The sequence below is a fragment of the Xyrauchen texanus genome, chromosome 3 (assembly GCF_025860055.1).
Source record: "Xyrauchen texanus isolate HMW12.3.18 chromosome 3, RBS_HiC_50CHRs, whole genome shotgun sequence".
NCBI lineage: Eukaryota > Metazoa > Chordata > Actinopteri > Cypriniformes > Catostomidae > Xyrauchen > Xyrauchen texanus.
In genome coordinates, this window is record NC_068278.1 from 52716429 (window position 1) to 52728441 (window position 12013).

At 37.3% G+C, this 12013-nt stretch overlaps 1 protein-coding gene across 2 annotated transcripts in view; it reads right to left on the minus strand.

Annotated features, from left to right (window-relative positions):
* The window catches only part of LOC127621257 (metal transporter CNNM4), a 43228-nt gene extending 33942 nt beyond the window's left edge, over positions 1–9286 (minus strand). The window contains exon 1 of one of the 2 annotated variants that reach the window (XM_052094782.1): positions 7912–9286. In XM_052094782.1, the coding sequence (XP_051950742.1) occupies positions 7912–9283 (1372 nt within the window). In that variant the 5' untranslated portion in view covers positions 9284–9286. The remainder of the gene's footprint in view (positions 1–7911) is intronic. The other variant, XM_052094774.1, reaches the window with a different exon arrangement.
* Between the last annotated feature and the right edge of the window lie 2727 nt (positions 9287–12013).

A 12013-nucleotide genomic window follows, 5' to 3' on the forward strand; every position in this document is an offset into this window, starting at 1 on the left:
TGCCATCCCAGATGTATACGACTGTCTTTCTTCAGCAGAACACAAATGAAGATTTTCAGAAGACAGAGCTCTGTCAGGTCCTTATAATGGAAGTAAATGGGTGCCAGCACTTTGACGGTCCGAAAATCACATTTAGGCAGCATAAAAGTAATCCACACGACTCCAGTCAATCAGTGAATGTCTTCTGAAGCAAATCGATAGATTTAAGAAAGTTGATAATTAAAAGTTTTTAACTATAAAATTGGTGCTTCCATCCAGGGCTCTGATGCAGTTTGAAATGGCCGAAATCTCGCGTGACTTCATTCTTCTGTTGTAAATAATCACCACTTATGAATTCTAGTGTGAACTCGCCGACGCGCTTACATCATGCTTTGCATCAGCTGCCGGCAGGAAGCGATTTTTAAAAGTTAATAACGTTTTAACTATCGATTTATTTTTTACACAAACGTATCGATTTGCTTCAGAGTCGTGTGGATTACTTTTATGCTGCCTAAATTTGACTTTTGGAACATCAAAGTGCTGGCACCTGTTTATTTCCATTATATGGACCTGACAGAGCTCCATCTTCTTCTAAAAAACTTCATTTGTGTTCTGCCAAAGAAAGACAGTCATACACATCTGGGATTGCATCAGGGTAAGTGAATAATGAGAGAATTTTTATTTTTGTGCGGTCTGTTCTTTTAACTCAGATTTGCTATTTAAATGTTGTTGTTTCAACTTAATTTTAATTGAATGGTCTCAGATTTAGGTCATACAATAACATCTTATATAAAGAGGATTATAACTGATTCTAGGTCAATCATTAAATAAACTTATTTCATAACATAAATGCACAGACACCTGTGCTTCAGTTGAAATGCACAATGAGTAACAGGGGCCAAAGGGGCCACAGATCACCCTAATGGCGACATCACACAAACAACTATTTCCAACAAAACAACATAAATACTGCTTCAAAAGAGCTAAAACCTCAATGAATTCTTAAATACAACTATTTAAATGTCCCCACCTGTTCCCTTTAACTAAAGAAACATAATTATATAATTCATGCATAAGGCATTATGGGTATTTCCCTTAGCCTCAATTTTGTAATCAATAGTTTGAGTTGTTAACACTTACAATCTGAAAGTCTATGGATTTTTAAGAAAAATAAGTTCAAGGAACATAGATATTTGAGTTTAATTAAGACAACTTGATTTTGCCAGTAATAACAACATAAGGGTTTACACTGTGAGATGATTTGTATAGTTGGATGAAGAAACGGGTCCAACTTGCAAGCAATCTGTTGAATAACTACTCTACCGTAAGAATGTTGACAGAAATAAGACCAGCCAAATTCAAACAGTGACTCAGCTGAAATATGCCTAAAGTTTTGCTGCGTCAGAATAGCATACGCAACAAGACACACGTGCATACACGTACTGTATGTGCCCAAGCAAGATATTCCTAAAGGAACTCACATCCTGACAAAGAGCAGAGCAGAGAAGACACAACTTGTTTGTTTGGGTTCAGACATCTTGGGCCTGGAAGTATTTTCCGCATTCACTTTTTCCATAGAAAGAGAGTTCTAAGCCATGAAACAAACTAACCAGCTCTAATGTAAATCCCAACATGACAATCTTTGATTTGAAGCAAAAGATTATTTGAAAATCGGGCAAATACACAAAAGGTACAAGCCTCAAGGTACAATGTACTTAACGTCATTAATGAGCTAATTACAATCCATGAAACATTGTGAATCGAAATAAAAATGATGGGAAAATATTAAACTATTGATCTTAAGATTATAAGTACAGGATCAATATATTTAAAGTATATTGCTAATTATTTAGATATATACAAATATATGAGTAGTTTGAAAATGTTGGGAGACTTATTTGGTTGCATCGTCTGCAGTGCATTATGGAAGTTGACGGACACTGCTGAGCTCTTTTGCCACGGTTTGTTTACAGCGATTCTCTGATTGTTGGTTTCTCTCCCTCAGGATAATGGATAGTGTAGTTATTCACCAGGAATTCAAAAATCAAACACCTTTTTTTTATTTTAATTTTTTTATGAAATGGAAATAATTTGGACTGATGGGTTCAGCAGAAGCATATACCATCAACCTCAGAGTTCATGGTAGGTCTGTTTTTAAAGGTTGGCAAGTTATTGTTAATCATTTTTTCCTTTATGGAGGATTTTTACTTCCGGAACCAATCTGTTGCAATCTAAGAGGAGTTCCTATGTATGCTGTATACTTTTTGGATGCTTTTCCTTCACTATCCACTAACTCATCTATTTGTTTCTTAAAACCAGTAAGCACTGTGTCTTTGTGGCACTATACAAATTCCTGTGTTTGTTTTGAGCGACCCGCTTAGAACCACCCAACAATGTTACTCAACCAGTGGTGTGAGTTGGGGTGTGACTATCTGACTGTTTGAACAACAGAAGACAAAGGGCGTATTGAGAAAGCTGTTTTAAAAAAAAAAATGTATTTATGCAATTCCATTCAGCGGCACTAGTGCAGCAGAAATTACATCAGCTTTAAGAAACAAACCTCGATCAAACGGTTTCTAAAAATCATCAGATACATAAATCCAGTCAAGCCAGTATTTTATAAGATGTTTTGAATGGTAGTATATTCAGGATTTGTGATCAAATGTAAAAATGAATCAATGAATTTCAATAAATCAACCCCTGAAAAAAACAATAACATTTGACCACTCATTTAAATATTACTCCATCCAGTCACACATAACACATAACTAAAACCATTTGGTACAGTGCTACATACGTAGAAGTCCAAACCTGTGCAGCTTTGTGAGTATGAATAAACATCACTAGGCAAGTGCATGAGGAAAGGAAGTGTGGATAGTGTCTGTTTATATCAGTGCAGTAAAACGAAAGCTGCATCTGACATCATGTACTGTCAGAGTTTGTCCAGTTTTTGATGAAGGATGCATTTCTCGGCTGGTAAAACAGTACAGTTTTAAGGTATTCAGGCATTTTCTCATGACCCAAATTTATGAAATAATTACAACAACTGTGAAAATACACACTCTGGTTTGTTAAAAAAAAAAAAAAAAAAAAAAAGAAGCCCCATTTAAGCACAAGGAACAACTTTCTTGCTATTGCACATACAAATGAGAAGAGCCGTGTGTGCAATAGCGCATAAAATCCAGCGTTTTGAACGTGACGATGAGTCAGCTACCGTGACATTATTAGATAGTAAATCTCACTGGAAATAGTATGTCATCCGGGTATTTCTCACTTACTGTTTTATAAATTCTGAGGATTCTGATATACTACTCCATTGGCCTACTATATAGTAAGGAAGTATTGATATTCGGATGTAGTGAAGACTTCTGCATAAAGGACAGGAAATGCTTCAAAACAGACAAGCTCATGTCGGATCTCATACTAATTCTTTCTGACTGTTCTCTGTGTGTCTGAGCTAGAAAGCTAACCTGAGTAACAGCCCACAATGTTTGAGGTTGTTTTGAATACTGGTGAAGGCTGGGAAATGGGCTATGCCACCATATTTTCATATACAGGTCTAGAAGGGATAGTTATCCCTCATGTTGTTCCAAACCAGTATGACTTTTTCTTCTGTGGAACACAAATGGAGATGTAAACAGAATATTATCCTCAGGTTAGCCTGAGGTTGACATTCTGCCTAATATCTCCTTAAAGGAATATTCCTGGTTCGATGCAAGTTAAGCTCAATCGACAGCATTTGTGGGATAATGTTGATAACCACAAAAAATAATTATGATATGCCCCTCTATTTCTTTACAAAAAGCAAAAATATGGGTCCCAATGAGGTACTTACAATGGAAGTGAATGGGAACAATCCACAAACGTTAAAACACCATTTCAAAAGGTATAGCCACAAGACAAAAACAATGTGTGTGTAAACATGATTTAGTGTGATAAAATCGCTTAGTAACCTTTTCTGTGTAAAGTTATATCCAATTTTACAACTTCATTGCCATGATGGTGTAATGTCAACAACCCCAAAACAACTGTAAAAATTACGATTTAAACATGAGTTTAACAAAATAATTAATGTAAGTGCTTTTACATTCTGCATTGAAACCCTACAAAAATTGTCCCCATTCACTTCCTTTGAAAGTGCCTCACAGTAACCTCGAGGAATGAGTCTAAATAATTTGTGGTAATCAACGTTATGCCACAAATGCCAAGTATCAGAGAGGAGATCACTGACAATTAACCTCCTACATTTAACCACATATAACTCACAGCTTGCAAAATAACAGTTAAATATGCAACAATTTGTGATTTCCTCATCCTAAACCAAGAGTAATCGGGCAGAGGAAACTTATTTCCACATGCATAGAGCCTGATATAATAACAACACTTTAAAGTCAACCACTGACAATAGACTGATCTAGACAACAAATGGCTACAAGTGGCTAAACAGCTTCTGGTAACTGGTGGCTAATCTATTACCCTCCCTAGTCAAAGGGCAAAACGCATGTGTTTTGTATACGTGTCAAGGAGCACAGTTACTGAGATTTAGGGCTTTTCAAGAATCCTGGTTAAAGCGATGGTCCACCAAAAAATTCTGTCATCACTTAACCCTCATCTGGTTCTAAACCCACATGACTCTCTTTCTTCCGGGGAACATTACCTGATTGCACACATACATCACTCAAACGTCTATTTGATGTGTGTGTGTTTACATCTGGAAGCCATATTTTTTAGGTTGTTTGCTCATCTGCAATAGGTCTATTAGATGTTTCCTCTCGGATGTCAATAAGACATTTTCATTATGATTTATAATGTTTGAAAATCAGATCTTTTCATTATGTTCAGCAGATGTTAAGTAGAATGTGAATACGATGCTTTCCAGATGAAAAGATCTAAAACAGACATCTCGGAGATGCAAGTGTGCTATCTGGGTTCTGACTAACATTCTGCCACATCATAGTCAGAATTCTTGAAAAGCCCTCAGTTTCAATAATTGTGCTCCTTGACACACATACGATGCATGCATTTTGTCCTTTGACTCGGTGGGTAATAGATTAGCTAATAGACTATAGTAGTAAAATAGTAATAGTAAATGAGCAATAATTAGTGTGAATAATGAGTCCGGAATGTAAGCACAGTAACTATATTCTGTAACTTAAAAGTTTACTACATAGGCCATCAATCAATATTTAAGTTGCTGTAAACATTATGCCTTTGATTATTACAAAGTTGTGTGGACATATTTAAAAGGCTACCAAATACAGAAGTATACACTCAGCGCTCCACAATTTCCATAATAATACAGTTCATGTGATTGTTGTCCTGAAAAAAAGCTAAAGTCCGTCCCCAAATCAACACCTGTTGATAGAAAACTTGCACACATGTGAGTTTACATGCACATTCTTATACAGATTATGCTTAATAAGCCATCATCGTGTTTGGTCATCATTAAACACATTAAAACATTGTTTTGACATGGGTCGATTTTTACCCATTTTTGCATTGCATGTAAACATCTTTACTAATGTTCTTACTGGCTAATCCAATATATGCAAGGGCTGTGCACATGTCTTTTTAAGATTTGACATAAAACGCAGAGAATAATGCTTTAATAAAGTTGTTCATCATTATTACTGTCATGGGCATGTCTACAGTACTTTAATGACAACAAACACATGTGATCAGCTAAACACAGCATAGTAAGGTTAAATGTCAGAGTATTTTATACATGGGTTTAAAGCTGCCACCAAAAGAAACTGCAAAAATAAACAATGTTTCCAAAACAGCTTTGGTCAAGCAAAGAGATAGTCCTGCCCCCAACTCACACCATTGGTTGCGTAACGTTTTTGGGGTGGGTCACAAATGGAGCAATTTTCATAGTGCAAAAGAATCAAGGTGCTTACCGTTTTTGAGAACATTAATGGCTTATTTAGTTTTTCAACCCATTTCTCCCAATTTGTAATTCCCAAGGGCGCTCTTAAGTCCTTGTAGAGGCGTAGTGACTCGCCTCAATCCAGCTGATGAAGGACGAATCTCATTCGCATCCACGTCTGAGACAGTCAATCCAAGCATCTTATCACGTGGCTTGTTGAGCACATTACCGTGGAGACATAGCGCATGTGGAGGCTCCAAAACACTCTACCCACCCTAGCAAACAGGCCAATTTGTTTGCTTATAGGGAACCTGGCTGGAGTCACTCAGCACACCCTGGATTCGAACTAGTGACTCCAGGTGTGGTAGTCAGCGTCAATACTCGCTGAGCTACCCAGGCTCCCCTGAATGTCTTATAATAAGTATAATTGTCTCTGCATAATAAGCTGGGATAGGAGAAAAAAAACTACATCAGCTTTAAGACAGAGTATGCTTACTCATACTTTCAGTACAGCCTGTGTTGAAACCATGGTTCAATTCGTCAGCTAAAAATACATCCTAAAATTCTGCTTAGCGATTAAAAAAATATTAGGTCAAGATAAAATGGTGTTTCCAACCCATTTTACTTCTGTGACACATCTCCTAGTTTTCAAATCTACTATAACTGAATATTATACATAATAATGCTTTAGGGTAATATAATCCTAATGACAAATGTCATGTCCCATTTTATTGCATCAGTAAATTATTAATATTTAACTAGATAAGCATGCACTCGATTAAATATGTATTTTTGAAAATAATATTTAGATGTAATCGGAGACAATATTATTTTAGATAAATACAATTTTAATTGAAAATATTTTAATTGATGTATGTAATCGGTGACAGTATGTAAGCAGCATGTGTATCTAACATAATTCCGTATTTTCAGATATCAGAATTATTAGCTAATATTTCCATTTGGTGTCACCATTGCCCTGTTGTGGGCTGTTCCCAGTACATCTCTGATGGATCAATTAGCACTTTTAAGAACAGTACTTTTAGCTCATTTTTTAAATAAAGGAACACTTCTGAATACTTTTAAAGTAAAAAAAACAATCCCAAATTTTCTGGATTCAGGCTCAGTTTAAAGAATCGTGAACTGAACTGTGAGTTTAGTATCGTGATCCGACCCGAATCATGAGATGAGTGAACAGTTACACCACTGAAAACTACTAAGACCAACATTTTCGACCAATAACGAGTATTAATAAAAAGGGTTTCAAGGTTGACTTTACAGACTTTTTAAAGTTTAAAGGAATAGTTCATCCAAAAATGAAAATTGTCATCATTTCAAAACGCTTATGTTGTTCCAAATCTGAATGCCTTTATCTCTTTTGTGGAACATGAAAGGAAACATTTGAAAGAATAACAGCCAAAGTCACTTTAAAATGGTGGCTGAGGCTGTCAGTTCATTTCGTTCTACCTAGCATCTCAATTTGAGTTCTACGGAAGAAAGAAAGACACGTGGGATTCAGAACAACAAGGTGAATAAATGACACATTTTTATTTTAGGGTGAACTGTCCCTTTAAGAGGAAAACAGCCTCCCAAAACTGTGATGAGAGGAGAGACAGCCTACAACTGACCATGACAGTCCTTGGAGGAGAGAAGGATAGGGACCAATTAAGATTAGTGTGAATGATGCTACAAGAAGAGGGTGCGTGTCATCATTTACTCATCATCATGCTGTACCAAACCTGCATGATATCTTCTGTGTAACACAAAAGATGATGTCAGGTAGTGTGTTAGTCTAAGTCACCATTCACTGTCATTGCATAATTTTTCATTGATGAAATGACAGTGAATTCAAAGTCATTTTCAAAGGCTGTCATTATGCCAAACATCTCCTTTTGTGTTCCACAAAAGAAGTAAATAATGTGGGATTGGAACAATATGATGGAGAGTAAATGATGACAGAATTTTGGTTTCTGGTTTACCAGTTTGCCCCTTATCAAGTTGACACCTATTGGAGCATGCTCCAACCCCAAACAACAGCATGACAAAACACAAAAATGACATACCTTTTTTAAACTCCTCCAACATGGAATCTAACTTGGTGTCGTGAAAAACAAAGTGGACTGGATGGTTGTAGAACTTTGTGATGGTCTTCAATGTAGTGCAATCGTCTGGGTCCACAAACGCCAGGTCTTTCACATAGAGAATGTCCACGATATTGGTCTGTTCGACCTCAAAAACAGGGATGCGGGTGTAGCCACTCTCCATGATCTCAGACATGGAGTTGAAGTCCAGGACAGTGTCGCTGTTGATCATGAAGCAGTTATTGAGTGGAGTCATAATGTCCTCCACTGTCTTAGTCCTCAACTCCAGAGCTCCCTGGATCATGTTCATCTCCTCTTTCACCAGGTCGTTGTATGGCGCGGTCACCTTCAGCATCCCCACCAGCTTCTCTCGGTTGTATACAGTGCCAATCTCCTGACCCAGCACACAATCTAGAAGTTTACTGATTGGGTAGGACAACGGGAAGGTCACAAGCATGAAGAACTTGGTGACGAGGATGGTGTTGGCACCCACCGCCAAGCCATGGCGAGAGCAGAGCGCCTGAGGAACAATCTCACCAAAGATGACGATGCCAATGGTTGATGCCACCACAGCACCCAAACCAGAGCCAATCAGGTCATCGAGTAAGATTGTCAGTGTGGTGTTGACCAATACGTTTCCAAGGAGAAGCGAGCACAACAGGTAGTTCCCTTTTCTCCGAATGGGTTCGATCTTACGTGCATAATTCTTTTCTTTATCCGTGCCACAACTCTGCACGATTCGCAGTTCCATGGGGTCCAAAGCCATGAGACCAAGGTTCAGCCCACTGAACATACCTGACAGCACCATAAGGCAGACGATCAAAATCACCTGGAACCAAATGGGAAGTAGTGACTTCTTCTCTTCCAGCACTCGTAACTTTCCATCATTCTCTCCCAGGAGGTTCCACTTTCCATCTTGGCTGTGTCTAATGCACAGACCATAATCCCTCTGGGACTCGCTTTTCCTAAGTGGTTTAATTTTGACCCCCAGCACCCCTGATGTGCCCTGGCTGTTGACATTCATACTAGCTACGATTGAGATGTCTTTAGTGAAATCAACACAAGTCCTGTTGAAGTCAGCGTTGCTGTCCTCACCCTGCTCTATGAACTTAATCTGTGACCAGGTGTCATTGCTGATCTGCAGTCCGTAGAACCTAAGCAGGATGTTGCTATCCTCGGTTACCTGTAGGATCCCATCATCGGTGGTCGTGGCGGGCTTGTCGCTCCTCTCCAGGCGCACGCCGAGAATCCGGCTGTCGCTTCTCGTGGATTCCACTCCATTCACACAGACTCCGCTATAAATGAACAGCAATAAAGTCAGCGTGCACCCTTTCCCACTCCATTCTGTCGCCATGTTTGTTTCGCTGTCTGCGGAATGGGAGTTGACGTCACTTACTCATTTCGCACAGCCACGCCTTCTCATTAACATAACACACGTGGAGCTCCAATCAGCGCAAGTATCGTCACCTAATAAGGAAGAATGATCCCTCTTTGGTTCGGTTGCTGAAGGAAGAACAGGATTTCTGATCCGTTAATCTATTACCTATAAAGCGTCGTTAATTTTGAAAATATGAGGGAATGTCTCTTTAAAAATGAATAGAAATGTGAGATTTTCGGATATAGTTTTATGGTAAGGTAAAATCTATTATTACAGACATGTACATGTTTTATGACAGAAAACAGCATGTCTCAAATTTCAAATTTTTCTTGTGAATCTCGCTAATATATCATATTTCATGAGTCACCCCATTATCGAAAGGAAAAAAACGTAGATTTTGCGTGACAAAATCAGGTGACAGCCTTCAGGTGACACCTTTCACTTAAATGGTGTGGGGGAAAAGATGCAATGAAAGCGAATGGTGACTCATTCTGCCTGTCGTGTTCCACAGATGAAACCATTTTAATCATTTTTATTATTTTCATGTCAATTAATGGGATATTTCACACAAAAATGGAAATTCTCTCACCCTCATGCCATCCCAGATTGACTTTCTTTCTTCTGCTGAACTCAAATTAAGATTTTTAGAAAAATATTTCAGCTCTGTAGGTCCATACAATGCAAGTGAATAGTGACCAGAATTTTAAAGATCTAAAATGCACATAAAGGCAGCATACAATAATCCATACGACTCCAGTGATCAAATCCATCTGTTCAGAAGCAATATTATCAGTGTGGTTGAGAAACAGATCAATACGTATGCTATTTATTACTATAAATCTTCACTTTCACATTCTTCTTCTTTTGTTTTTGGCGATTCACATTTTTTGTGCATTTAGCCACCTACTAGGCAAGGAGGAGAATTTATAGTAAAAAAAGGACTTAAATATTGTTCTGTTTCTCACCCACACCTATTATATCCCTTCTAAAAATATGAACTTAACCACGGGAGTTGTATGGATTACTTTTATGCTGCTTTTTTATGCTTTTTTTTGGACCTTCAAAGTTCTGGCCACCATTCAATTGCATAAGAAAGTAAGTAATACTCATCTGGGATGTCATGAGGGGTGATGAAATGATGAGAGAATTTTCTTTTTTGGTTGAACTATCCCTTAGAGCATATTACATTATGCTTTTTTCTATAAGTGAAAAACGAGCATGGAAGTCGGCATGTAGCTTGAAACGTCACTTTCTTATATTGCTTGGTGAACTCATTGAATTGATTTGGGAGCAAGAGTGTGCCGACTTTCATGCTTGTTTTTCATTGATACATACTTTTTTGGTCATGCACCTGGCTTTAAAACAATGTTTGGATCGTGCATGCTTTTTTTTCTTTAAGTTTATGATCCAAACATTCCTTGGCTATTTTTGAGAGATTCATCTTCATGTTAAATGCCACTATGTTATATGGCTGTTTTGGTCATTTAAAAAAAAAAAGAAAATCAGTCTGTTTGAAGCAAGATATGTTACATACATTTTGCCTTTACAATGGTGCCCTCTAATGGACAGATGTGTACCTACTGACAGTTCATGCAAATTGAATAGATCCACATGCCATGGTGATAATTCACCAACAGATGGCACTTTCAGAAAAATCGGTATTAAATTCACCTCGAGTACACAAAGCCCCAGGTTCAAATCCACTTAGACATACCTTTATAATTTAATAAACAAATATCGCTTCCACACTTCAGTTGACGTATATCTTGAGTGTTTGACATTGGTTTGCATTTTTCTTTGCGATTCGACTGGAAAAGAGTGCGAGCTGCAGAACACAAGCAAAATCTCCACAAGATTTGTTTGACATTTTCCAGCTCTCAAAGAGATAAATGTCTTTAAACAACAGCTAGTTTTTTTTCCCCCACATTTTTTTTTTTTTAAATTCATGAATTACTATTAATGTCAATTAAGTCACAATAATAGAATCTAAGATTTGAAGTAATATGTGCCTTAATATGAATTTGTCAAAATATTACTCTAAGAAACATGGGATGCTATATGAGATTTCAATATGAACAACAATAATAATAATACTAAGGCAAAGGCTATTTGCACTGTGTAAATAGTGTTAATTACTATTTGCACCCCTAATTAAAAACTAACAGGGCATCACTGTAGTGTGTTTATTTAGAGTCCCACAGACATCCCCTATCTATCACAGCGAGGAAATCAACCTTTATATTCATTTTATTTGTTATTATAAATAGTATTAAAGAAAAATATCAAGAGTGGAGACAGGAAACGGGATGGGGGGGAAACTGTGTCAAAATGTGGATTAGAACCAAAGTCATCCGCATAGAAATCCCCTTATCACTCTAAAGCATTGCAGAGACACTTAAGGGGCACTTTGACTTTAATTTCTTTGTTTCCACCAGACTATTTCAGTGCAAATAGCTGCATTATGTGGCAGGTATTTATACCTTCTGCAAATAGTCACTCTATGATCATGAGAATAATAATAATAATGTTATATTTTTGATGTTTCTAATGCTTTCCATCATTAATATGCTGAGATGAGAGCAAAAAAGCACAGGCAAAAGCATCTTAACGTAATGCGCATGTGTGATAAGTTGACGAGAGACGGATTAATTCTAGACACAACCCTACAATATCTTGTAGACACATTTTAGATTTAAGACACAGATT